Genomic DNA, 27,495 nt, shown 5'->3' with positions numbered 1-27,495 from the left:
CCTCTGGCCCTTCAGAGACCACTGTGCACAGCTGGACCACAACCACCGTCCCCACCCCTCCCTGTCCCCCTCAGCCTGCTCCAGCTCCCACTGTTCTGACACCCCAGGGATGGCTCAGACCCCCTGACTTCACCCACAGCGCAGACCCTGCCTCTCCCTGCGTGTCCCAGGAGTGCTTCCCTTCCACTGCACGGGCCATCAGATCCCCTGTGATCCCCTGTGTGCTGTCAGGTCCCCTTTGTCCCCTCGTATGTGTGCTCATGTCCCCCTTACCCTACACCCACACTTGACAAGGAACAGATTAACTCCTGACTTGGACATAGAGCGACACTGCAGAAGGAATAGGGGAAAAATATTTATAATACAAACAATTCAGCCTCCCCAGTCATGTCAGTCATTCATTCAGCCTCCCCAGTGTCAGCCATGTCCTGCCCACACAGCCCTCGTTTCTTCCCTTGTCACAGGACCACTGTGGCCCCGTGGTGACTTTGTCCATCCCAGAGCTCCTCATGGGGACTGAGCCAGAATCCCACACAGGAATTTGAGTCCAGCACAGGCATTGAAATGAAGGGGTGGTCCCATGCTCTGCCTGGGTTGGGTGTCACTTTGTTTTAGGGACACCCAAGATAAGAAGGGAAATGGAAGAGGAGAGAAGAAATGGAGAAACATGGCTGGAGAAGGACGGAGTGAAACTGTGGAAGGGGCAGGTGGAGAGAGAAGTGGGAAGGCTCTGCCTGAAGTGTCCTGGGCCAGGACACTGACAGCCTGTGCTCAGCCACACACAGTGATGGCCTGCTTGATGCTGGATTCCAGCTGGAGCTCCGTGTGCTTCCTCAAGGAGGGATAGAAGCTATGAGCCTCGTGTCTCTCTCTTCTCTCACTTCCTGTGCAGAGACCCCACCATGGAGCTCGTCATCGTCACCTACACAGGGCACAGAGCAGCAGCATCTCAGCTACAACAGCCATCAAGAATTCCTCCCTCCCTGGCAGCTGCTCTGGGAAGACCCAGAGCTCAGCAGGGAGCAGGTGGCTCCTCACCTTCTGTGAGGTGGTTCAGGTGAGCAGCCTGGGCCCTGCTCCCACCGACCAGCGCCATGGCCTCGTGCTCGCTGCAGCTGCTCGGGGCCTCCTCGCTCCCCTTCCCCTCCTCGTCATCTTCAGAGTCCACCAGCACTAAGACATCCCCTGAGTCTGCATTCCTGGGAACAGCAGAGCAAGCTGGATGAAAGGCTGAGGAGAGCCTGTTCCCTGCCCTACAGGAAGGCTGAGTAGTGATGCCATGAGGGACTGGGCTGAGGAATGTCAACTCACCTGAATGCAGCACCTGAACGGGAGAGAAAAGACAGACAGCATTAGAAACTGCCCCTCTGGGAGTGCCACTGGTTTTAGTGGACTGGACAACCCCTGCCAATCCTGCCTCCATGTCTGTGTCTCCCCCAGACGGTCACTGGCAGCCCCATACAGAGGCACAAACGTGGAGGTGACCTGCCCAGACACGGCACAGGCAACCCTGACTGACTCCAGCACATGGGGAGGGACAAGTGGGTTAGGGATAGAGCCCCAGGAAGGAGGAACCAATCCCTACCTCTGAGGCACAGGAGGGGATTGTAGTACAACACAACCCCGGTGACGGTGAGAACAGTCAGGAGGGACAGGACCACCACAGCACCCACGACCCCAACGATGTTCACCGGCTCTGCAGAGAGGGGACACAGACGGATGAGGAATTCTCAGTGCAAGCCAAAGAGCAGGTGTGCAGTGTCCCCAGGCCCTCCTGCCACAGCCCCACTCACGCTTCACCGTGAGGCAGACGAAGAGCTCCCTGAGCCCCACGGGGTTCTGGGCCTTGCAGACGTAGCAGCCACCATCCGTGCCCTGGGAGCAGTTCTGGATGGTGAGCCGGGACACGTTGCCCTCCTGGGCGATGAGAAACCTCCCCCCAGGCTGGATCTCCACCTCGGGCTGGGTGATGTCCCGGAGCCAGCTGAGCCGAGCTGCCGGGGTGCTCTCGGTCACCCGGCAGGTCAGGGTCACACTGTCACCCACAAAGCAGGTCTGCGGGGGCTCCGATTCCAGGGAAGGGAGTTCTGAACACCCCCGGGGAGAAATAAAACAAAAACAGGAGTCAAGGAGGGAATGGAGGCAATTAACATAACGAGCAATCAAGCTTCTGGCTGATTAATAATCATTAACAGAAGGGAGGCAGGCGGGAGTCTGGGAAGCAAGCGTTATGGGTTTGGCATTTGGCTCACTCAGGAGCCTCCCAAGCAGCGACCTGAGCAGCTTTCATGGTGCTCAGTCCCTTCTGACACCTGTCTTCATATCCCCAGGGAAAAATGGCCTGAGGGTAGCCAGCAGGTAGATGGCAGAGAGGAGAAGAGCAGCTCAGGCATTGCTTTCCTTGGGAACAGCAGAGCTCTTGTGAAGCCTTGACAACCCTTGGAGGATAAGCACAGCCCAGATTTCCATCAGCCACCCAGATCCCTGAGATGCCTGAAGGGCACACACAACCCTTAAACCCAACCTTACCAAACCTCATCTCAAGCTGCCCACAGCCCCCAAACCACCTCTCACTTTCACACAGGTGTGTGGGAGCTTTCCACAGGTGAAAACACTGCTGGGGTGAAATTTGTTGGCACCTAAAGATGGGCCCAAAACACAGCTCACCTACAACTCTGCCGTGATGGATGTCAGCTGCAGGACATCTGGGCCTCAGGTGCCCTGCCATGCCTTCCCTGACGTCCTCAGTGCTCTGGAGAGCAGGGAATGACCTGGGTACCCACCTCCCCCCCATTCACCAGCTTCATTAGCAGTTAATGAGGCAGCAAATCCACTCACTTATCTCCACAGTGCAGGCAGGCTGCTCCTGCTTCACCACGTGGCTGCCCACACACTTGAAGACTTTTCGGTGGGAGAGCTGGGAGCTGTTCAGTGTCTCCACGTGGGTGTCTGAGGAGCTGGTGGAGCTGATGACCCAGCTGGAGTTCTCCAAATCCTGCCCCTCTTCTCTCCAGTGCAGGGTGGGGTGGGGGTAACCCCCGGGCCAGCTGCAGAACAGCTGCAGCATCAGCCCTGATGAGGAGCTCTCAGCCCAGCACTTTGGGGTTGCCTGTGGTGGATCTATCAGCAAGGACAGCACGTGGTCAGAAACACTTGCAGGGCTGCAATTAATTTGTCGTCATTCCCCTTGAAAACTCTTTCCCTGCAAGTCTTGCTCCCTGCCCTGCATCCCGCAGCCCCAGGTGTGCACAGCTGTAAGTGACAGCCAGCAGGGACCACGAGGGGCTGTCACAGTCCCCACAGCCAAGCCTTGAGGGAGGGAAAAAATGATTGCTACAGCTTTATCCAATGGAAATGAGATAAACACAGCAGGACAATGAAATCCCACTGCCCTGGTCCTCCTGGCACAGCTACCAGGGAGGGACACTGAGTCATCACTTGAGAGCAAGGCACAGTCCTGGCTCTCTCCCAGCTGCTCCTTCCAAACGTGATCCACACACGTGCTGATTTAACAGCCAGAGGGATTCTGGACTCTGATCCCGGCAGAATTAACAGGCCATGCCCCTGTGTGTGCCTAATGCAGTGCTGAACAAGACCCCACCAAGAGATCAAACCAAAACAAGCCCCACACCAGAGGTGTCAGAGGGATGTCTGAGGCTTATTTTGGGGAGCATTTATTCAGAGGATTTTGAAATTACTTGAATTAATAAAAAAACCATCATGGCAAACCCTCGTGTGAGCTGCAAGAACACACCTTCCTGGGGCTTGTCTCTGCAGGAACTGTACACACACCTCAGGTGATCTTTGAAACCACCCAGCTCTGGCAAGAAAGTTCTCTGCAACACTCCCTGTGTCCTATCTCTGGGGAGGATCAAAGTGATCCCAAACCCTGGCTGTGGTTAATAGTCCTGTCAGCCTCAACCAGCAGAAACTGCCCCACATCGGTGGCACACAGCCCCTCCAGGATGTCCAGCCAGAGCTGCACTTTGTGTGCTCACCTCAGGAACAGTCTCCTGAAGCCATCAGCTTTACATCCTGAACTTCCAGACTCTCCCAGCACAGCTCTGTCTAAAAAAAACCTGCTCCCACAAAGTTAACAAACCAAAAGCCTAAAAATCTCCACCCTCCCAAAACACCAGCAAAAAGGTCCTGTTGTGATTTGACCCACAGAAGAGCCAAGAGTTCTTGCATCAACCCACACACAGATGTGCCAAGGAATCCCTGGAGGTGTGGAACTGCACGTCTCCTTCACAGGTGCTTCCCATCCAAAACAAACACAGAACCACAGCCCAAGGCAGGGCTGCACCTTTGTCCTGTCACTAGAATGCTTACTGCTTGTGAGGTTTTCAAAGTGCAGTTTTAAACAAAAAGAGAACATTTTGGTACCACCCATAGGATGGGCTGAAGACTGTCAGCTGGTTATTCCCACACAAAACCTCTACATATCCTGGGAGGCTCTCCCACAGCAGTGCCAAGTCCGTGTCCAAAATTTGCTCCAGGCCAGGATAAGATGTTCCACCAACAGGACCTGCTACAGGCCAGAGGTTGAACTTCTAACTTTTGCTGATGCTTCTCCTGCTGAGCTAAAGCATCTCCAGAAATCTCCTCCTCACCTATCAAAGGCTATGCCCACATCACCTCTGTTGTTCTTGGAAATTAAGTGACACAATGAATTTCAGACTAAGAAATGAAGTCCAGAGTGCAGCACCAACACTTGGCACCCCATAAATATGTTTTGCTCCTGAGCGTTCTGCCCCAGTGCTCCAGATTTGGGGCTCCCCACTCCTCAGCCCAGTGCCTACAGATCTGTTCCCTGAAGCAGTCTAGGGTTCAATCCTTCCACACCTCCACCTGCACATTCCTTGCTGCAGGAAGAGAACTTTTACTCCTGTGAACTTTCAAGAGGTTAATCTGTACAGAACAGGTGCAGTGTTTACACACAGGCAGAAGGAAGGAACACCCCGAAGGCAAACAGGTCTCACACATGGAAAGAACAGCAAGAAAGGAAAGGGCCAAGGGAGTACAGAGGGTGAAAATGCAGGGGATTTTCCCTCTTCTCAATCCTAAAGGGACTAAGAGTGGCACCAGATCTGGAGGGGGCTGTTCCCATGGAATACATGAGGCATCAGGGCAAAATAATGGTTCCCTGGCAGAAGCAGGAAGGATGAACTGGCTGGAGCACTTTCCAGCCTGACTTCCACCTGTGCTCTGAACATTTCTAAGGGAATGAATGGATGAAATAGAGATGGAAAAGGGGGAGAGCACCAGAAGACACAGAGGGGCTGACAGAACCAGCCTGTGCTGATAACAGGTACAACTCTAAGGACACTGCTCCCACATAAACCTGAGGAATTTTGTGCTGCCATCAATGTAAGACTTCTCAGCTGGGAAGAGTTCTCTCACTAAAAGGATGGCACAGCACATCTACCCCAAACAAGGGAAAGCAGACAGTGAGCAGCAGCCCCTACCCCAAGCTTTATGGAGACTCAAGTCAGCCAGACTCTGAGGCAAAGGGTCCCCGTGGAATAGCTACAGAGAATGGAAGATGTGCCCAAAAACTCATTTATCATCAGCAATGAAGAACAGACACAGCAAGGCCTTGAGAGCTGCCATTTCCCCTGCATATGTCAGACCTGTGACAGGCCACTTGGACACACATTTTGGTGCTTGTGAGCGGATGTGAGAGAGATTCTGCACCATAAAGCCATTTACACTTTCCAAATACTATTTTCCCACCGGTGCCAGATGAATTTGGGGATGTGGAAGGCGGAGGGGAGGAAGCTCAGCTGTGGGGATGACTTACTGGCCACCAGGAGCTGCACCCTGTGCTCATGGTCCGTCTTGTTCAGCACTTCCCTGCAGGTGTAGTTGCCCTCGTCCTGCGCACGCAGCTCCGTGATGCTCAGGGAGCTGTTGTCCACCAGGGAAAAGCGGACGTCGGGGGGGAAGGAGACCCTCGAGGAGAAGAGAGGAGGGAAGGAGTGCGGATCCCCCTGGAACCAGACCACCTCGGCGGCTTCCTTGGACACGTTGCGGCATAAGAGGAGGATGCTTCCTCCCACCTGCCCAAAGACCACTTCATCTGTTCCTGCAAGAGAGAAGGGACGGCGTTAGGGATGGAGGGAACGGGCAAAGCCGCCTTCTGCAGCAAAGACCCGGACTGCTCATCTGTGCCAGCCCTCTGAGGTGCTTGCTAGGGGGGCTGCTGGGGGACCTCTGAGGTGACTAAAATCATCCAGCGCACGCCAGGATCAGGAAAAGGGACGCAGCTCCCTGCTCCCCTCCCCTCAGCCCGCGCTACCTGCGGCCTCCCGGCGCGGCACCAGCCTCCAGAAGCAAAGGGCGAGGAAGAGGCGCGCCGGCGGCATCGCGCCGAGGCGCCGCACGGCCGTGTGCCGGCCGCAGGGCCCCGCGGGGGCGGTGCTGCCCGGCCGCCGCCCCGGCCGCAGGCCCGCGGAGGGCGGGCGGGCCCGGCCGCGGAGGACCCGCCCGCCAGGGCCCGCCAGGGGCCCGACAGGGGGTTTGTCCGTGTGAAAAATGCAGGTTTTATGACTGGCTTTTCGCAAATGTAGCAATGGGCATTATGTGTGTAATGTTGGAAAGTTATGCTTATATTAATTCTCTCGAGTAGTGTGTGTGAAAAACGCCAATCACTGGGTTTTTAAAAGTTTTAAAGTTTAATAATAATAAAATGGTTATAAAAATAGTAATGCAATTAGAGTAATAAAAATTTAGAGTTAGGACAATTACAAGACAATAAAAAGCAAAGAATTACGGACGTCCGGATGCTCTCGGGCACTTAAGCCACGACAAGCATGCTTTGTGAACAAAGGAATCACCTTAAAAGCAATGGCCTGTTGCATATACAAAACACTTCATGATTATGCATATATTTTATTTAAAACAAGAAATTTGTCTGGTTACTTGTCAAAAAGTTTCTGTTAATTCCCAGACGCTTTCGAGTCTAAGTCAGGCTTGAAGAAGTTCGTTTCTGTTGATAAGGAAAGCCATAAATTTCTCTCCTCTGGAAAATTTAGGGGTTTCTGTAATTGTTATCTTTGTGCAAAGAATTCCTTGATTATCCCATCTCTTTCTTGAGCTAGTTAAAAAGTATCTTACGTAGTATAGTTTCTATTTTAACATTGTGTTATAACCTAAAAATACATTTAACACACTGTGAAAAATGCATATTTTGATTGGCTTTTTGCAAATGTTACAATGAATATTATATGTGTAACGTTGGAAAGTTATGCTGTATTAATTATCTCAAGTAGTGTTTTGAATGTATTTTTAGGTTATAACACAATGTTAAAATAGAAACTATACTATGTAAGATACTTTATAACTAACTCAAGAAAGAGATGAGATAATCAAGAAATTCTTCTCACAGAGATGGCAGTGACGGGGCCCACAAAGAGTTACGGCCTCCTTATCGGAAAAGACAAACATTCTTCCACCTTCTCTCCATCTTTATGGAACCACCAGGATTAAGGAGAAGAAGTTGACAAAAACCAGAAAAGCTCTTAATTTGCAAGGAATTTATGCATCATGTATGGGATGTATGAATATGCAACAGGCTATTGCTTTTAAGGTTATTCCTTTGCTCACAAGGGATGCTTATGGGGCTTAAGGGCCCGAGAGCATCCGGACGTCCGTAATTCTTTGCTTTTTATTGTCTTGTAATTGTCCTAACTCTAAATTTTTATTACTCTAATTATATTACTATTTTTATAACCATTTTATTATTATTAAACTTTAAACATTTTAAAAAACAAGTGATTGGCGTTTTTCAGTCCATCCATCGGGTCCCGCCGCCTCAGAACCGCCGCTTTGGGCGGCCGCCATCTTGAGACCCCCCCACCCCCGGCGCCGCCCGCCATCTTGGGGTCCCCTCACGCCCCCCTCGGCCGCCCCAGCAGAGCGGGGCCGGCGCCGCCGCCCGGTGCCGCCCTCGGATCGGGAGAGTTCGAACCGGAGGGAGCGCTGTGTGCTGAGCGCTGTGTGCTGAGCGGTGTTCCCTGAGCGGTAAGCGACCCTCACATCCAGAGGGCTGCTCCAATCCACCCACTTAGGGACACCCCACCACCCGCGCGGCGGGGAGAGCAGAGATAAAACACTTGGTACTCTGTGTAACCCCGCAGCGAGGACCGTAACCACGCAACTATCTTCGGGTTTCTCCGGGACACCTTACACATGGCAGCTTGGAAGCACCAAGGCGTGCGTGAAGCAGAGCGCTGAGACCCACAGGGTTGGCCCACTGGGCCCTGGTACATTAATTATTAATTAACCTAATTAGCGGTAGGGGCGACAGTGCTGGCCCACGTAACCTGAGCTCGGCCGGCCCCCCTCGGCTCCGCCTGGGGGCGCCATACAGCTGGCGCGGGGGAGGCCGGCGGTGCGTCTCCACCAATGGGAGGGGAGCCTAGCGGCGTCTCCACCAATGGGAGGGGAGCCTAGCGGCGTCTCCACCAATAGGAGCGGAGCGGGGCGGTGCCTCCGCCAAGGGGCACGGGCAGCCCGGAGCCGCCGCCGTCGCAGCCGCAAGCGTCGCCATGCCGGTGGACCTGGCCAAGTGGGACGGGCCGCTGAGCCTCGCCGAGGTGGAGCAGAAGCCGGCGCACCCGCTGAGGGTCAAGTATGGCTCCGTGGAGATCGACGAGCTGGGCAAGGTGCTCACGCCCACTCAGGTGAGCAGACTCGGGCCTGCGCGCGGGGGTAGTGCGGCAAAATGGCGGGATGCGGTCGGGCCTCTTGCGCTGTCGCTCCGGCAACTGCCGCGGAGCTTCCCCGCGGAGAGGTGTAGGGGCAGAGAGAGGGGCTGAGCTGTGCGGGCGGCCGTGCCGCAGGAGAGAAGGCCCGTGGCTCTCACAGCCAGGGCGAGCTGGCGCGAATGGCCTTGAACCCCTCGGCGTGGCTGCCAGCGCAGGTCATGCCGGCCCTGTGTGCGGGGCAGGTGGCTGGCGCTGACAGCGGGGCCGGTGCTAACGCGGTCATCCCTGCAGGTCCAGCATCGCCCCACCAGCATCGAGTGGGACGGCTGCGATCCGCAGAAGCTTTACACCCTGGTTCTCACAGACCCTGATGCGCCCAGTCGGAAGGACCCAAAGTTCAGGTAACGGGGATGGACGGCTCCGTGGCTTGCGTGGGGAAAAAGGAGCATCTCTCTTGGGCTGAGCAGAGGCTCAAGGAGGAGATGGGACTGTGTTCTGCCTAAGGTGCAGCTGTGGGGCTGTGGCTTGTCATAGAAATTGTGTCCTTGCCTCTCTCCTTGAGCCAGGGACAGCATGGGGAGGAGCAGCTGCTCTTATCAGGGATGCTCAAAGGTCTGTTGTAGCTGGAGCAGCACAGCGTTTACTGCTTGCTCTAATTTAGTACGTATATGAGTTGGAATTAGGTCTTTGCTGGCAGCAGAATCTTAAATCTGGGACCAGCTCACCTTCCTCAAGTCAGCCTCAGCAGTGTGTGGAATCTCCACTCTCAGAGATCAGGCTGTGGGTTTCCTGCAGCCATGTGGAGCTTGTTTTGGCATGCTGTGCATCCCTACAAAGCGGTGCCTGCTCTGGGACTAGTGTCCTTCGGGTCTGGCAAACCAGCTCTTTGTTTACCCCGTGCTGACAGCCTCATGGAAAAGCAGCAGCTTGGAGTGACGAAGGGTGTTCCTATCTGCAGCTCTGCCACTTTGATTGTTCTGTACCTTCTCTTTTCAGGGAGTGGCATCACTTCCTGGTGACCAACATGAAAGGCAACAACGTGGGCAGCGGGACCGTGATGTCGGATTATGTTGGCTCCGGGCCTCCCAAGGGAACAGGTCGGTACCTGCAGCAGTTCCCAGGTGCTGCTACCTGGATCACACCCAGTGCAGAAGGGTGGGGGGGAAACTGCCTGTGGGAACGATCCGTGCGGGATCCAGCCTATCTAGTGCATCTGCCCTCAGCTGCCCTCGGCTCCATCACCCTTGGCCACTGTGGGGTCAGCTGGGAGCGCGGGCGGTGACGCTGTCCCTCCCCGCAGGGCTGCACCGCTACGTGTGGCTGGTGTACGAGCAGCCCCAGCAGCTGGCCTGCAGCGAGCCCGTGCTGTCCAACCGCTCCGGGGACAAGCGCGGCAAGTTCAAGGTGGCCGCCTTCCGCAGCAAGTACGGGCTGGGGGCGCCGGTGGCGGGCACCTGCTACCAGGCCGAGTGGGACGACTACGTGCCCAAGCTGTACGAGCAGCTCTCGGGGAAGTAGGGCCAGGGCCCTTGGGCACCGCAGCAGCCGTGGCCGGGGCTGGGCACGGCGCTGTAGTTCTGTTCTGTTAATGAGTTGAACCCCAGTGTCCCGCTCTGACCACTGGCAATGTCACCGTCCCTGCTCCGTGTCCCTGTGCTCAGGCCTGTGCTGATGCTCGTGGTATCCTAGCTAGAGAGCTGCTGATGGGTGTCCCTGGCTCCAAACTGACCTGCTTAAGGGAATTAAAAGCCTTTGTGAATTAGTGTCAATTCAGGGGGTCTCTGCTGTCTTGGGATGGCTTGAGGTGGCAGGGGTGTGGGTACACAACCACTTCGGGGTGGGTGCTGGCTGTGGAGACTCCCTTTTCCAGGAGAGGAGAGGGCAGTCAAAGGGAAACTTGCTCCCCTTTTTTTTTCTTTTCCCCCTCCTACATTTGGCCAGTGCCTCCACATCACCACTGCAGTAGTGAAGGTGCAGCTCGAGGGGGAGGCAGGAGCTGGCCTAGAGCACTTCCTTCTGTTCTCTGCTGCCGCTCAAAGCTGAGACCACTTTGTTCTGTTCAGTCCTGTGGTGACCTGCCCTGTGCTCACAGTGCAATTAAAAACTTCCCAAGGTGCTTGGTGTGCTTGGTTGTCTTCTTGGGGGGGATGAGGGCAGTGCTCAGGGAGCAGTGGGTGGTGGTGTGTTCCTGGGAGGAGGCTGGACCTTGTGCCCAGCACTCCCCATTCCTGGGACTCACTGATGCTGCAGGGACACAGCTCAAAGCCATCCTGTCTTTCTATCTTAAAAACATCCCCAGCCTTCAGTTCCTTCCCAAGGGATCTCCCCTCACTCCCAGACCCGTGGGGGTCCTTCCCTCCACAGGAACCCCCACATCACCACAGCAGATCTGACACCCCAGCACTCTGGGCACCCTGACCTGAAGCCACTTCCCAGCCCAGCTGCAGGTCCCATGTGCTTCCTGCTGCTCCAGCAGCTTTGCAGTGAGGCCTGGAGCAGAAATGAGCCTTTGATAGAGCCTGATGGCTATAAAAAGGTAAAAAAGGTGAAGGCAGTGCAATTCAGCTTCATGGAATCAGGAGCTTTCCCCCTTTTTTCAAGCTGCTGTATCAAAGCTCTGCAGTGAGATGGTCTGACAAACAAGAATCAGCAGCACCCCTGAGAAAATTGGGGATTCCAGAACTCAGGTGGATGGTGCTGCCCCCAGGGCAGTTTTATCAGCCCAGCAATTAAAACATTCCAAGAGGATCGATGGTTTTCCAGGAAAACAGCCCCAGCTACTCCAGACAAGGCCCACCGGAGTTAAGGCTGGAGCAGGGCTCAAAAGGCTGATCCATGCTGGGGCTGCTCGGGCTGGGAGGAGAACATTAAACAATTAAAAATCCATTCCCCTAAAAACCTCCACTGTCAGGAAACCAAGCCCTGCCCAGGCTCAGGGACACCTGGAGTGGGATACCAGTGGAATGTGTCCCCTCCCCATCCCCACCTTGCACCTGTGCTGGGCCACGAGCCGCCCCTCCCACAATGACACAGCCAGGCATTGTGATGAACACTTTTATTTACAAATATAATTAAAAGCTCTGACAGTTATTCATGCTCTTCCCTGGAACCTGAAAAATGTTTTTGTTGTTTTGTTGGTTTTTTTGTCCTTTTTTTGTTGTTTTTTTTTTTAAAGTGCATGCAAAAGAAGTAAAGCCTTTTTTTTTTCTCTTTTTATTGTAAGAAAATACACAGTTTGAAAGTGTGAATAATGCAATATTTATGACCAAGATCATGAGGTTGGGGGTGGACTTGGGGGAGGAACAAAAAAAAAAAACCCAAAAAACAAATAAAAGAAAAACTGAAAAGGGCTGGGATGATCTAACAGACAGTGTTGAGCTCCAGAACAGAACTGGAGAGTGGGGGGTGGCTGGAGCAGGAAGGGAGGGGGGGAAAGAAGTAAAAAAATTTTTGATCAGAGAAACAGTTAAAATACAATATGAAAATAAGTAAAAGCTCTCCTTAAATTCCTTCTATACACAAAATACACGATTTGACAAAGCCCAATTTGTGCTACTGGGATCCTGTGGGCTCATTTAAGTGTATTCACATTCTCTGCGACAGCAGAAAATGATTTATGATACAATCAAGAATATGCCCAGGGGCCAGGGCTCGTCCCTGCTGCCCCTGGCATGGTACTCCTAAAAATCACCACGTCATCACCCGCCCCTCCCCACCCCCAAAAAAGTAATAATATGTCACCACTGATATGTACAGCACGATTAAGTTTTTTTTTTTTCTGTAAAATGTATCAAATTTTTTTTTCAATCTTTAATAAAATTTTTTAATTATTATTTAATTATTCCTGATGAATAAATACCAAAAAAATAAAAATAAAATAAAATTATGCAGCAGCTAGTTAAGGTAAGGCTGCGGATTCAGTCTCTCTCCCCCTGGGATCGTAGATATCTTTTAATTATTAATATTTTTTTGCTTGTACTTTCATTGATTGGTGGTAAAATGAGTGATTGCTCAGAAGCAACATACATCCACTTGGTGGCTTTTTTTTTTTTTTTTTTTTTTTTTTTTTTTTTTTTCTCCATTAAAATTGTCTCCAAAGTTTTCACTGAAACATTTTTAATCATTGCACAGAGACATCAATACTGTGACATACTATGGAAAAGACTGCCAGGAGCTGTCCTGCACCGGGACGTGACGGGGGAAAGGGGCCCCTGATGGATAAGAATATACAGGCACTGGTCCGACACGATGTCAGTAAGAGAGACAGAAAGAGAGAGAGCACGCCCGTCAACATGGGGAATGTTGGGTTTGCAAGTTTTATCCTTACTTTGTTTGCTTTCTGTGGTTTTTGTTGGGTTTTTGTTGTTTTTTTTTTTTTTTTTTAAATGGCAAAGAAATTTAACCTCATCTATAGTCCTCCTTGGGATATTCTAATGTGACCAAATTCCCAAAGCCCATCCGCAGGCTCTCCATGTCGAACGTCTCAATCTCTCGCTCCTGCCTTTCCAACAGAAACTTGATCCTCTCGCTACGTTCCTTCTGGAGGGCGGCGAGCTCCTCTTCGATCTGCAAGGAGCACAGTCAGCAGCCCCCAGCACAGCTCCAGCCTGCCCGTGTCCCAAACCCCCTCTGCAAGGAGCAGTCACAGCCTGCCCCGTATCCCCAAACCCCCTCTGCAAGGAGCAGTCACAGCTCCAGCCTGCCCGTGTCCCAAACCCCCTCTGCAAGGAGCAGTCACAGCTCCAGCCTGCCCGTGTCCCAAACCCCCTCTGCAAGGACAGTCACAGCTCCACGTTCCCCGTGTCCCCAAAACCCCTCTGCAAGGAGCACAGTCACAGCTCCAGCCTGCCCGTGTCCCAAACCCCCTCTGCAAGGAGCACAGTCACAGCTCCAGCCTCCCCCATGTCCCCAAACCCCCTCTGCAAGGAGCAGTCACAGCTCCAGCCTGCCCCGTGTCCCAAACCCCCTCTGCAAGGAGCAGTCACAGCTCCAGCCTCCCTCCTGTCCCCAAAACCCCCCTGCAAGGAGCAGTCACAGCTCCAGCCTGCCCCGTGTCCCCAAACCCCCTCTGCAAGGACAGTCACAGCTCCAGCCTGCCTCCTGTCCCCAAACCCCCTCTGCAAGGAGCACAGTCACAGCTCCAGCCTGCCCGTGTCCCCAAACCCCCTCTGCAAGGACAGTCACAGCTCCAGCCTGCCCCATGTCCCCAAACCCCCTCTGCAAGGACAGTCACAGCTCCAGCCTGCCCCATGTCCCCAAACCCCCTCTGCAAGGAGCAGTCACAGCTCCAGCCTGCCCGTGTCCCAAACCCCCTCTGCAAGGAGCACAGTCACAGCTCCAGCCTGCCCCATGTCCCCAAACCCCCTCTGCAAGGAGCAGTCACAGCCTGCCCGTGTCCCCAAAGCCCCTCTGCAAGGAGCAGTCACAGCCTGCCCGTGTCCCCAAAACCCCTCTGCAAGGAGCACAGTCACAGCTCCAGCCTGCCCCGTGTCCCCAAACCCCCTCTGCAAGGAGCACAGTCACAGCTCCAGCCTGCCCCATGTCCCCAAACCCCCTCTGCAAGGAGCAGTCACAGCCTGCCCCATGTCCCCAAACCCCCTCTGCAAGGAGCAGTCACAGCTCCAGCCTGCCCGTGTCCCAAACCCCCTCTGCAAGGAGCAGTCACAGCTCCAGCCTGCCCGTGTCCCAAACCCCCTCTGCAAGGACAGTCACAGCCTGCCCCATGTCCCCAAACCCCCTCTGCAAGGAGCAGTCACAGCTCCAGCCTGCCCCGTGTCCCCAAACCCCCTCTGCAAGGAGCAGTCACAGCCTGCCCGTGTCCCCAAAGCCCCTCTGCAAGGAGCAGTCACAGCTCCAGCCTGCCCCGTGTCCCCAAACCCCCTCTGCAAGGAGCAGTCACAGCCTGCCCCGTGTCCCCAAACCCCCTCTGCAAGGAGCACAGTCACAGCTCCAGCCTGCCCCGTGTCCCCAAACCCCCTCTGGAACGTACCTTCTGTTCCAGGTGTGCCCTGCGCAGCGACACCCGTTGCTCCAGCTTCTGGAGTTCCCTTTCGTGCTGTGCTTCTGTCTGCATCTTTATTTTGCTCTGGTAGGCGTTGAGCAGCTCCATCTCCTGCTGGAGTTGCAGTCTCAGGGCTTGGCATTCTGCTTCCTGGGCCTCGTCCAGCCGGAGCTGTGAGAGCATCGGGAAAACAAGGCTCAAACCCCTGCTGGGAATTCCTCTGCTCCCACACAAGTCACACAACCACTCTATTTCTTCCCAAAGCTGCTGGTGTTGGTGGCAGAGGGAGAAAGCAGGAAAGGCTTCATGAGCAGCAGCTGCTCTGCTCACACTGAGGCAGAGCCTCAGAAGATCCAATCCTAAACCCCAGCACGCAAGGGGAGCAGGGGAAGGACGCGTGTTCCACAGGACACTTATTCCAAGAGGGAAAGTGGCACCTGATGTGTTGTTTAAAGAGTTTTTATAATTCAATGGCTGGAGAAGTACCCCCCAGGGTGCTGCCAGGCCCCCGAGCCCCCTGCACGTACCGCCTGCGAGGCCATCATCTCGTTGATGCTCTGCTCGTACTGCTCGGCCAGGATGGCGAGCTTCCGTGTCTGCTCGTCCTTCAGGCTCTTCAGAATTGTCTTGTGCTCACTCTTTGGAGTTACTTCCAGCTGGTGATTCTTCAGTGCTTTGTACTGCTTAGTTTGCACTTTGCATGTGTCCTGGAACTGCTTTTTGATCTGCATTTCCATAGCCTGCCAAGGAAGGAACGATGTGAAGAGCACGAAGGGCTTTGGGAATGGAGAGGCTGTGGTACGTCCACGTGGGTGGGGTGGTGGGAACCACAGCTCCCCTGTGTGTGCTTCCCACAGGGACTAACCAGCAGCAGCTCAGGCCCTGCTGCAGCCTGGCCAGGAACAGCACCCATTCAGCCCTCCTCAGCCCAGGGCACTGCCCACTTCCTGCAGATCACCCAGCCCATCACCTGCCTCCCAAAACGTATCTGCTTTTTCATAGCATCATTCCCCTTTCATGTCCTTCCCACCTCAACCTTGCACTATGTGGAGGCTGCAGACCTAAGAACTAGCAAGGGTGTGACTGAGTGACAGCAATGTGCCTTCTCTCTGGTGACCAGTGACCCCAGGGAACAGCTGGAGCTGTGGAAGGGAGGTTGAGGCTGGGTATCAGGAAAAGGTTCTTCCCCCAGAGGGTGCTGGACACTGCCCAGGCTCCCCAGGGAATGGGCACAGCCGTGAGGCTGCCAGAGCTCCAAGGGCACTTGGAAAATCCCCCAGGGATGCACAGGGTGGGACTGGTGGGGTGTCTGTGCAGGGCTGGGATTTGGACTCCATGATCCCTGTGAGGCCCTTCCCACTCAGGCTATTCTGTGATTCTGTGACACTGGGAGGAGGAACATGCCTCTGCCACAGAGAGCAGCTCAGAGGTCTGTAAGCACACTGGGGTGTGCACAGAGCTCAGCACACACTCCCAGTGCTCTGTGTTCTCTCTGGACTCTGAAAGCACCACAAACCCTCCATCCTCATCATCCTAAGCTGACACCAGCGAGGGCCTGAACAACACACAGCTTTGTCAGAAACAACTTCTGTAACACTTTGCTTAGGACTGGACTATTTTACAACAGCCTCAATTAGCACAGCACTTTAAAACCCTGCTGTGAGCTCTGGTCTCTCCCAGCCCACAACTTCCCTTATCCGGAGCTGCTCTGTGCAAAGGGAGGGATGCTCTGTGCAAAGGGAGAGCACAGGGTGGGGAGAGCAGTGGTCCCACAGCACGGGTGCTGCATGGAGGACAGAGCTGGAGGAGGAGGAAAGCCTGCAGCACCTTCAGGTTCTTTGGTTGCTGCCGGAGCTCCATGAAATGCTTCCTGTGCAGCTCCCGCTCGCGCCGCTTGTTGTACTCCAGCTGGTTCTCGAGCTCAGTCTGGTGCTGCAGCCGGATGAGGTCCATGCGCAGCTTCTGCAGCGTGTGCAGCTGCCGGTACTCCAGCTCCCGCGTGGACTCGTCGTGCCGGATCAGCATGGCGTGCTCCATCTCCTTCTGCGTCCGCTTCTTGTTCAGCTCCTGCACACACACACACACAGCTGAGCGGGCAGCCCTGGCTGCAGCTCCTGCTCACTGCTCGGCACAGCGCAGGGACTTGGTGTGTCACAGGGAAACACAAACCCAGCAGCACCATGGGGATGCTAGGAGTGACCACCCAGTGACCGACCATCCATCCACCCATCCGTATCCATCTCCATCCATCCATCCCTCCATCCATCCACCATCCATCCATCCATCATCCATCCCTCCACCATCCATCCATCCATCCATCCATCCATCCATCCATCCATCCATCCATCATCCATCCATCCATCCATCCATCCATCCATCCATCCATCCATCCATCCATCATCCATCCATCCCTCCATCCATCCCTCCATCCATCCATCCATCCCTCCATCCATCCATCCATCCATCCCTCCATCCATCCATCCATCCCTCCACCATCCATCCATCCATCCATCCATCCATCCATCCATCCATCCCTCCATCCATCCATCCATCCCTCCATCCGTCCATCCGTCCATCCGTCCATCCGTCCGTCCATCCATCCATCCTCCCCTGCTCAGGGATGGCCCCACGAGTCCCCAGCAGGTGGCACCAGGACCCCACACAAGCCCTCCGTGCCTGCAGAAACTCGCAGCAGCTTTCCATGAACACATCCCAGAGTGCTCAGGGCTGGGCTGATGGAATTGGGGATCTTGTCTGCTTTAAATTCCCCTGTGCCCCTGGTGGGCACTGGCAATGAGCTCCCCCTTCCATCACCTGCACTAGAGTGGCCAAAGCAGAGGTCAGTGGCTCTAACACCACCTCAGGTGAGAAGATGAATTGTCCAGGTGGCATTTTTACCAAGGTGCAGCTTGTGTTTAAAACAAGGCTGGAGCCCGAGGCTCAGAGGGTTTTGCAGCGTTCACCAAGAGCTCCTGCACAGGGTGTCCACAGCCCAGGATAACCTTCCCAAGCCACAAGCCCAGGAAGGGGCAGACACCAGTTGCCTCCCTGGTTATTGCACACATTTGTGTCTCAAGGTGTCAGCCACACCCTGAGCAGCACGGAGCTGACTCCAGCTGTACCCCTTCACAGATGGTGCCGGTGCATCCCTGATCCCGGCTCAGGTTGCAGCCTCAGGCTGTGCTCCGTGCTGCACCAGCCAGGCACAGCAGGGCTGCCCCACCCCACACCGTGCCCAGCCCACGCTGCCTCAGCCTAAGGGGTTTCTGCAGGAGAAGCAAAAAATGTAATTATTCTGAGCTGCTGCTCACATGTGCCAATCCTGTTTTAACTCTCAACAGGATCACCTGCAAACTTCAGCCCCTGTGGCTGCTACACCTGGGACAGGTTTGAGCTGAGAGGATGGGGAAGGAAACAGAGCCAGGGTTTCCCTCTGCCCTCTTGGCCCTAAGGGTGTAGCATGTGTTTACATTTAAGCAAAACTTGACCCCTGACAGCCAAGATTAAAATTTACATGTACTGCTGTGTCAAAATGACTTCCCACTGGCACAAAGGCAGGTGGGACACTGACCAGGCACAGCTGTGGCACATGTGCCTTCACCCCAGGATAGCTCAGCCAGCCTCTCCCAAGCCTATTCCACACCTGATTTCAGTTCATGCAGCATAAACACACACTGTCATTCCACTTCCCTCAAACACTTTCCCATTTGCACAAAAACAGCATCTGTGGTTACTTAAAATATGGAAAACACATTTTGAAAGTGTTATTTACTTCAGGTGATCCAAGTAGTTAGTACTGGCACATTTGAATCAGTAGGGATGTAATTTTCAGGGAATAAAAACTCAGATCATTCTGGAAATTAGGTCTCTCATGAGGTCAGAGGTGTGTTCCTGGTTAAATGCCATGCTAGGCAACTGAACTCTGTTCTCATCCCTGCCACAGAGCGGACATGCTGTGATAAGGGTGCTCAAATCTGAATTTTTGGAGTCAATAGTTTTGAGGGTGCCTGGGTTGAGATATCCGGATCTCAGCAAAGCAGCTGAGCAGCCCCTGGCACATTTGGACCCAAGGGCAGCAAAGCTCTGAACAAGTACAAATTATACTGGAAAGCCTGAGGAGAGCAGGTCAAACACAATTTTTGACCATGCCTTACTCAGTTTTCACTAGAACACCGTCTCATCTGACAGTCTTTATCCAAAAATAACATCACTGAAGAATTCAGATACTACAGTGATGGCCACAGGAACATTTCCAAGTGGAAACTCTTTCTCCAAAGTGGTGTTTGACCACAGGCAGCCTTGAGGCAAGGGGCAAAAACCAACGAGGGGAAGCAGGGTGTGAAAAGCTGCTCTTTGACAACCCACATCCCCATCCCACGGCTCTCCCCACAGCCCAAAGTGGGGCAGGACCCCCAAACCCAACCCTCAGGAGCTGGGATGAGGCATCAGGCCCAGAGGAGGGGCCCACAGGGCGTTTCTGTCTGCAGTCAACACTGCCATCCATCAGCTGATCACAGCAGCCACAGCTGCAGGGAAAACCATTTCCCAAAACATATTTTCTTACATTTTTCTCAGGTCTATTTAGCAACTAGAAACATGAAGACCTAAGTTCAGCCAAGACACGAAGCTAAGGCAGATAAAAAAGGCTGGGAGAGGAAGTGAGGAGTGCCATACTTCCCGAATGTTCTGCTGCTCCATCTCATGCCTCTTGATCATCGTTTTTCTCTTGAAGAAACGGCAGTTTTTGTCGTAGTAGAGTCTCTGCTGGCTGAGAAGCTGGGCCTCCTCTTCAGCCTGTGTGTGCTGCAGGTTCTCTTTGTGTTTGGATATCCTTTCTTGCTTCTCTTTCTTGGGTGTGCTGTGGTCCTCATTCATTTCCTGCAGGGTCAAAGCAAGGCTTCCCTTAGCACCACAGTGACACAGGACATGGGGGACCTTCCTGGCTCCTCCTCTGCCATTCAGTTCATGAAAGGACACCAAAATCCTGCTACAAACCAACAGAGCCAGACCTATCACCTGCCCATGCTCAGCCCTGCTGCCCCTACAGCTGCACCAGACCCACACCAAGAGTAGGAGGAGAAGTGGCCACTGAGCTCCTTGATTATCATTTTCTCACCTTTACCTTAACAGACAATTATTTTTGCAACATGGTGAAGATAAGTAAGGCATTTTGGTACATATGAAGTTACTTCTCTTCCTAATTTATGTAAGTGATCACAGAGCTTTTAGTCAAGGGACACTGAATGGCTGCTCTGATTACTTGAAAAAACAGATGAGGAGAAAGGGGAAGAAGAACTCTCTGTGAAGTCCCATTTTCCCTCATCACCCTTGGTTTCAAAGATTCTGCTCTACAGCAAATTGTGAAGGCACCTGTAGCCACCCTCACAAATTGCTCTGGAAATGCTGCCAGATGCTCCCAGCTCCTGAAAATTTACTTGCTGAGAATCCAAAATTTGCTTCCAAGCCTGACAGTATCCCTTAAACCCCTGGGCTGGCCCAGGTTTATCAAAACGAAAGACTGGTTCGTGTTCATTCCACACCCCTTCAGCCCCTAAAATGAGGGTTTCTTGCCTCTTTAATCTTTTCCTTGCAAAGCTTGTATTGTTTCTTCTGACTTTCTAAAAAGGTCGCCAGGTCTTTCTTTTGCTGAGCCAAAATCTGTTGCTGGAATTTCTTTTCATCTGCTGCAGCTGCCTTTGCCTGCAATGTACAGAGAGGAGAAAAATAACAATAAAAGAAAGAAAAAAAAAGGTGAGTGAGCAGGTGCAGAATCCAGCAGAAATCAATGTTGTGGTTTTTGGTCAGTCATTTTGGTGACTGTGCCAGACAAAGCCATGAGCACTCAGCCACAGCAAAGCTGCTTGCACAGAAAATGCTCCCATAAGTCTGAGGGCTTCCTTGTGCTTCTTAGCCCATCACCAAAACCACACCAGTTTCTTATGTGGATTAACTTGCTGATTTTTAGACTGAGTGACAGCTTTGTCACCCCCTCAGCTGAGGTAAAGCTCCCACCAAGGTGCCCACAGCCCCTTTTATGCAGCCGTGGCACTGGTGGATGCCAACGGAGTGCCCATCAGGCAGAAATGTGCCTCGAGGCTGCCCCAGGGAGCATAAGGTCACAGAATCACCAGGTTGGAAGAGACCTTTGAGATGACTGAGTCCAACCCAGCCCTAACACCTCAACTAAACCATGGCACCGAGTGCCACATCCAATCTTTTTCTAAACACATCCAGGGATGGTGACTCCACCACCTCCCCAGGCAGGCCATTCCAGTACTTTGTGTAAAAAACTTTTTCCTAACGTCCAACCTAAATTTCCCTTGGTGCAGCTAAAGACCGTGTCCTCTCGTTCTGCCCCTCAGACCACGGGTTTGAGCAGCACCTCCCACAGCCCCCCTTGAGACCTGGGTTCTCCTGTCCCTCAGATCCTCCCTGCACTCACCTCCTTCTCCATCACAGCCACTTGCTTCTTGGCCAGCTTCTCCAGCTCAATGGACGAGTTGTTGGCGTGTGTCTCCACCTCCTTCTGCAGCTTGAGGCGGTGCTCGTCCATCTCGGCCTTCAACTTGTTCTCCAGGGCGATCAGCTGCTTCTGGTGCTGGCGCCGCATCCGCTTATATCCTGACATCTGTTCCCGCAGCTCGTTCTCCTGCTCATGCTCATGGATCTGTCTTGTAACCTGCACTCAGGAACAGGGCAACAAGTGCTCCATGGCCTCGCTTCCCACACAAGCTGCTGCTGTGCTGGAAGCCAGGCCCTGCTCTGCTCTCAGCACTCAATGGGTTTTGGAGGTGCTGCCGTTCAATTTCACAAAGCCACAAGGTTTCTCTGTCCTAACTTTTAGCCCCCATCTTTTCCTGAGACTTAAGTGTTTTCAGTAACACAGCAGAAAATGCATTATTACAAATACAGGAAGGGACTGGTTACTCATGGATGCCTTGTGAAGGCTGCCTTAGAACAGAGACTAGATGGAGATAAAGTAGGTATTTATTAAGAGGCCTCAACAGATCTACCTTGGGCAGCACAACCCAAAATGGTCACAAAATGCACAACTGCTGACGGGCGCTCTCACTTTTGTAAGTTCTGCTGCATTTGCATATTGGAGTTAATTGTCAAGTTACAGCTTTAGCCCATGCAGTCCCATCCTGCTTGTTTTCTCTCTTCAGCCCACGTTGTTTGTGCTCTTGGGCCTGAGATTTGGATCATTTGTCCTTGGTCCCCAGCTAGAGAAGGAATTGTTTTGTCTCCCTACTCTGTGAAGAGAGCTCAGCATCCCCTGATATGAAGCTCAGAAGTACACACTAAAGCAGCACAGAATGTGAAAAATAGAAAAGCTAAACCTGAGGCATTATTATCACTCCAGGACACACTGGAGGAGATCTGGAAACAAAGGTGGCTGATGGACAGTGTTCTTCAGACACAAGGGAAAACCTTATTCAAACACAGGACTCACATCCTGAGGGTGGCATGGACTCCCAGAAGCAGCCAGAACCCCCCCAAACCCCCGTTCTTGCCTTCCTCCTCAAGTCACCCCCATGCCAATTCAATCCCTCAACATCTATTTTCTGCTACGAGGAGTGTCCTTCAAAATCTCCCCTTAAAATTCAAGATGATGGCAGACTGAGCTCATTCCTTCCCAGAATTGAAAGTTTTCTAACAAGAGAACACTGTTCTGGAACTGTGTGCTCTTAACAAGATTGATCAGATGGTCTAAGCAGATTTTAAACCCTGCTCAGCTGAAACAAACTCACAAGTTCCACATTCATTTCCATGCCCAAGCGTATCCATGTGAAAGGAAGAAAAAAAAAAAAAAAAACCACCAACAGGCTGTGCCAAAAATGTTCAGAAGAAAATGCAAATGGTGATGCTTCCACTTCAAAAGAAGAAAAGTGTCCAAGACTGGTTTTTATTTTTTAAAAGACAGTCTCAGGAACTTATGAAGATCTGCTGATCATTTGTACAACCTGAGAACCAAGAACTTTGTACATGTATGGAACTGCAGCCCCTGATTCTGTGCAAGGGGACCTTTGCTTTCCCACTGAAGTGTGAAGAGCTCAAGCCTTTGAAGGAGATCACTGAAGCTTTATGAACCAAGAGTCCCTCCTGCAGCCTTCCTGATGGATTCCTCCACAGCAGCCCAAAAAAACTGGCCCCTGTGACGGTGCTGCTGTCATTCAAAGGCAGTTTTGTGGAGATTTTTGCAGTTCAGATGTAGGATGGGATACACCTACAGAGGCTCAGGTTCAACAGAAGAGCAGCTGCTTTAGGGAGCTGCCATCCCAGTGCACTTGCTGGCTCCAGGGCTGGGAGGTGACAGGACGCCAAGTCAGAGCTCCAGAATCAAGAGATGAACACCCTGAATAAGGTCGCCCAAGGCAGGCAGCAAGTGCCACCTGTCTTGGTCCAAATGACCCCCAAGACTTGGGAGGAGTGCGAAGAGGAACTCAGGAAAAGCCTCCCAAAGACTGCAAAGGAACCAAAGAACCAGCCTGACCACAGCACTGTCAGACTCGGGCTGATCACTTCAGTGAGGCTGAGTACCCACCAGGTGGTGATGGACAAACACCTCCTTCCTACAGGAAATCTCAGAATGTCAGTTTGGAGTAGGCTGGATTAAATACACTTAAACCTCAGCAACTGAGGAGCCTGTACATGCTCGAGACCCAATCAGATCCAAGGCAGGCACCAGGAGCACGTGGGATTGTAGGAATGACCACAGAAACACAAACACTGTGTGAGCCCTGTGTTCTCCTACAGCTCAAAACACTTCTGGTTTTTCCAGAGTACCAAGGAAAGCCGTACTAGGAAGAAGTTGGGAAGTGTTCATAGGAACTTGCAAATTTCAGTCAAGTTCAGCAAGATTAAGATCTCTGCCAGAAACTTCCAGGTAAGGAAAATTTCTCTGAGAATCCAAGTTAGTGATAAGAGACAGATGCCAGGTAAGACAGGCAGACCACCAACACTTCACACATGCCATTGACAACATTCAGTGACATCCAGCTGGGAGAGAACAGCCTTGGTCAGGCACTTGAAGAGAAATGGAGATCTGGGAGCCACCAGCAGCACAAGATCTTCCTGGATGTGCTATTTTTGCCCTTTTGTGAGCAATGGGATGTTCTGCATGGCACACTCCGTTCCCTGACGTTGGCAGAACAAAGCAAACAGCAAAAGCCTAAGAAAAAATGGATCTAAGGATCCTCCAACAACTTTGCCAGTCTCCTTTGGTCTGATCTCTAATGAGATGTAGAATGTGCACTTGTTTTATTTACAGCAAAACTCATTAACTTTTATCCTTGTTTTTTCCCTGCTCCTCTGCACCCCATTTCCAATTTTGCTCAGCTTTATTGTGACAAGAATTCCATCTTGGAAAGATTTCCCATGAAATCTAGGATGTTTATCCCTAACAATAGGATGCAATTGCTAATTACAAGCCTAGCTGATAAAGCCTTCCAGTCACAACAGAAGATGAGATATTAAAAAGTCAGAAGAAAACAAAAGCAGTATCTCATCCTAAAGATGAGAGAGGAGAGCAGCAGACTTGGTGGACATCTCATGGATTTAATGTCTGTGTTCAGCAAGCTCATGATAAAGACTTCATTTGTCACCATAATCTCCACTCAAGTCCAACACTCAGGACAGTCTTCAGAGACAAAGCCTGCACATGGTGATCTCAGGAATGGGAGAATGTGGAAGAAATGAACATTAGTTACTGAACATGCCCAGTTCAGTGCCAGAGAAGTCCTTCAGACTATGAATGAATAAAGGATTATGGTTTTAAAGATTAAGCCCCTAATGAATGAACAGCTCCAGCAACCATTTTAACAAGAAAATTTGGGGATGTACCAGTAATCACCTTTCTGGTGTTCTGGGACAAAGACTCCTGGAACTCTATGAACTATTTGGAATATCCTGAGTGGGAAGGACCCCACAAGGATCATGGGAGTCCAACCCCTTGCCCTGAACAGACACCCCAGAAATCCCACCCTGGGCATCCCTAGAAGTATTGTCCAAGTGTTCCCAGAGCTCTGGCAGCCTCGAGGCTGTGCCCATTCCCTGGGCAGTGCCCATTCTTCCCCCAGAAGGGCAAGAACCTTTCCTGATATCCAACCTAAACCTGCCCAGCACAGCTCCAGCCATTCCCTGGGCCCTGTCCCAGGTCACAGGGAGCAGAGATCAGAGCTGCCCCTCAGGAAGAAACCCACAAACAACCCCACAGATTATCATGAGGCAAAAGGTGCTAACTACAAAATTTGTTCTCCATATAACCAGGAAATGTCTGGATCCTTCACAGCACAGCAGAAAGCTGCAGCTTCCTGGATCTCTCCCTGCAGCACACAACAATCAATCAGGTCATCAGGAAAACCAAAAACCTGTATAAACCAGAACAGCTTTTATTAAGGTATGACATTTTCTCAGTTTCTTATCTCTCTGCATCTTTGGCATACACAAAGCTGAGAACAGAGATGTCTTTTCCAACCTACTCCCACAGGCAGTTCATTTGCCATAAAATCCAAACTTTCTTTCACCCCTCCATGATTTTAGCTTTACGTAAGGAAGTTGAGCTCGCAACTTCTTCAAAGCAGCAGCTGTTTAGAGTTCCCTTTTCTACACTGTTTATCCAAGATACTGAACCTCTCCTAAAAGACAGGAATTTTCACCTCTAGATAACTGAAATTCCAAGCTCCCCTGTGCTGGAGGAAGCAGAGCTCTGAGCAAAACACTGCCAGCTGCTTCTCGCAGCAAGAGGAGATGAGAAAGAACAAGTCCAAAATTTTAGAGGAAAGGTCTACAAAGGCAGCAGCCAGATGAGTCCATTGGGAGAAACTCAACCCTCTGGAATAAAACATCAGTGTTTCAGCAGAAGAGGGTGCAGGGAACAGCTCCATGTGAAGGTACCTGGCTCTGGAGTCAGGCTGCCCTGGTGCCATTTTCCTGGCCACATCCAGGGAATCCTGCTCCCATGGACACAGACACTTGGTTCTGCAGGCCCTGGATGAGATCACACCATCTTTTGCTGGCATTTGGATTTCAAAGAGAACACCAAGGCCTTTGATAGAGTCCTCACGGTCTGATCCTTCTATGAAATGGTATATCACACATGTGAGGGAGGAATCCTTCCCTGGGAGGGTGGTGAGCCCTGGCACAGGGTGCCCAGAGCAGCTGTGGCTGCCCCTGGATCCCTGGCAGTGCCCAAGGCCAGGCTGGAGGGGCTTGGAGCAGCCTGGGACAGTGGAAGGTGTCCCTGCCCATGGCAAGGAGTGGAATGAGATGAGATTTAAGATCCTTTCCAACCCAACCCATTCTGGGATTCTATGAAGTTTTAACTACTTGATCATTGCCTTTGAAAACTGTAAAAGCAGCTGTTGAGGAGCTGCACGAGGAAGGGGGGACCTAAGGGGTCAAGCTTGAAAGACACCCAGAAGTGCAGATCAATGCATCTCTGAAGAGATTAAAAAAACAGCTTTCCCTTGAAAACATGGAGAGGTGTAGTCTCATCAACATGCAGAACCTCTGCCCTCCTTTTCAAACAACAGCTGGCTGAGCTTCAAGAGATTTCTGGTTGTAGCTTTTAATTTATGGATCACTGAGAAATAATAATAAATAATAAGAAGAAAAATAATAAGAATAATATTAAGAAGAATACGAAATAATCTGAGAAATAATATGGAGATGTAGATGCCTGGTCTCCATTTCAGATGGCAACTTTTACTCCAACAGCAGAAATATGCAGGGTATTTTCCACCACTGTTCCAGGTGAGTGATGGTTACTGTTACCACACAAAACTGATTAAAGTGGTCCAGGAAAAAATGACTACTAAAATTGCTGATTGAATTATGACCTCAGTTAAGCTCCTTCATCTTTCTTACTCACATTTGCTGATTTTCATTATTTTCTTTAATCTGAGCAATATTAAAGCACTACTGCAAGGTTCAAAAGGAGACATCCACAGCCTGTTTCCTTGTGGATAGTTCATTTGACTATTTTCTCTGGAGCTCTGTCCAGTTTCCTTCATATTCACATGATGCTTTTGCAGCCACTGGGTCACCTGGAGTGTTCAGCTGTCTAACATAAGTTCTTCTGTGACCTCTGCACTTCCTAAACTGCTTCAGCTTGTTTTTGGAAAGAGATCCAACTTGAACACTGGATTACTTTAAGGAATGCCAGTCTTACCTCCTGCAATATCCTGATCTATGGGGAGAAGAGCAAGGACTTGAGGGCCCCAGATCCTGGACTGCACCAGGAGGAACAGCTGTGGAGTGAACAGCCCCAGACTTGGTGCTTTTCTTCTAAAAACACTGCCCTGGTCTCATGTTTGGGGGTGGATTTCAGCAAATCCCATGAAAGGAAGTTGGAAAACCCAAATATCATCCCATATTATTGAGTTTGGGGCCAGAACTCCCATTTTTGATTCTCTGCAATATAGGCCACCTGATGCTCCCAACTGCACAACCCTTCTGTGCAGGGAAGGTGTTCACAGATGCTGAGGAATAGGAAGCAGCCAGCATGTAGGGAACCATCAGAGCTTGCTGGTTTGCTTGTTCTCAACCACTGTGGGATCTTGAGCACCCATTCACACAGGAAAAAATCTGCTCCAGCTGCCATTGAAAGAGTAAACACTGAGAGATGAATAAATCCTGAATTTCTGGGTTTGCACTACAAATTCCAGGCATGGTCAGGTCTTTCTCCCCGTGTCAGCTCCATGACTGACCTTGCCCTTCCCTCAAATATTGGACAGGGAAGCAGGAAGAAGTTCTCCCTTGGCCAGAGGAGCAGCAGCATCC

General features: G+C 51.8%; 3 protein-coding genes across 6 annotated transcripts in view; 1 reads left to right on the top strand and 2 right to left on the bottom strand.

Annotated features, from left to right (window-relative positions):
- Nucleotides 1-339: 339 nt before the first annotated feature.
- VSIG10 (V-set and immunoglobulin domain containing 10) lies at nucleotides 340-7,880 on the bottom strand. The gene is made up of 9 exons (XM_053959662.1): nucleotides 7,862-7,880; nucleotides 6,302-6,556; nucleotides 5,804-6,088; nucleotides 2,839-3,120; nucleotides 1,794-2,087; nucleotides 1,586-1,696; nucleotides 1,312-1,324; nucleotides 1,039-1,199; nucleotides 340-922 (listed from the first exon to the last, which is right to left on the bottom strand). Exons 1-9 carry the CDS (start codon nucleotides 7,878-7,880, stop codon nucleotides 834-836), a joined length of 1,509 nt encoding a protein of 502 aa, XP_053815637.1. The 3' UTR covers nucleotides 340-833.
- Nucleotides 7,881-7,884: 4 nt separating this feature from the next.
- On the top strand, nucleotides 7,885-10,827 carry PEBP1 (phosphatidylethanolamine binding protein 1). Of its 2 annotated transcripts, XM_053959861.1 has the most exons (6): nucleotides 7,885-8,025; nucleotides 8,142-8,267; nucleotides 8,476-8,687; nucleotides 9,003-9,112; nucleotides 9,708-9,808; nucleotides 10,012-10,827. In XM_053959861.1, exons 3-6 carry the CDS (start codon nucleotides 8,553-8,555, stop codon nucleotides 10,227-10,229), a joined length of 564 nt encoding a protein of 187 aa, XP_053815836.1. In that variant the 5' UTR covers nucleotides 7,885-8,025; nucleotides 8,142-8,267; nucleotides 8,476-8,552; the 3' UTR covers nucleotides 10,230-10,827. The 2 variants fall into 2 exon arrangements, with proteins under 2 accessions (XP_053815836.1, XP_053815837.1); XM_053959862.1 differs by lacking the exon at nucleotides 8,142-8,267.
- A 932-nt stretch (nucleotides 10,828-11,759) lies between these two features.
- Nucleotides 11,760-27,495, bottom strand: part of TAOK3 (TAO kinase 3) — a 77,471-nt gene continuing 61,735 nt past the window's right edge. For all 3 annotated transcript variants that reach the window (XM_053959858.1, XM_053959859.1, XM_053959860.1), the window contains 7 exons: nucleotides 21,155-21,391; nucleotides 20,284-20,412; nucleotides 19,387-19,590; nucleotides 16,540-16,779; nucleotides 15,240-15,452; nucleotides 14,701-14,883; nucleotides 11,760-13,277 (listed from right to left, as the gene is read on the bottom strand). In XM_053959858.1, coding sequence (XP_053815833.1) covers nucleotides 13,116-13,277; nucleotides 14,701-14,883; nucleotides 15,240-15,452; nucleotides 16,540-16,779; nucleotides 19,387-19,590; nucleotides 20,284-20,412; nucleotides 21,155-21,391 — 1,368 coding nt within the window. In that variant the 3' untranslated portion in view covers nucleotides 11,760-13,115. The remainder of the gene's footprint in view (nucleotides 13,278-14,700; nucleotides 14,884-15,239; nucleotides 15,453-16,539; nucleotides 16,780-19,386; nucleotides 19,591-20,283; nucleotides 20,413-21,154; nucleotides 21,392-27,495) is intronic.

This window comes from Vidua chalybeata, chromosome 18, assembly GCF_026979565.1.
Source record: "Vidua chalybeata isolate OUT-0048 chromosome 18, bVidCha1 merged haplotype, whole genome shotgun sequence".
Classification (NCBI taxonomy): domain Eukaryota; kingdom Metazoa; phylum Chordata; class Aves; order Passeriformes; family Viduidae; genus Vidua; species Vidua chalybeata.
This window is presented reverse-complemented; position numbering and strand designations above follow the sequence as displayed.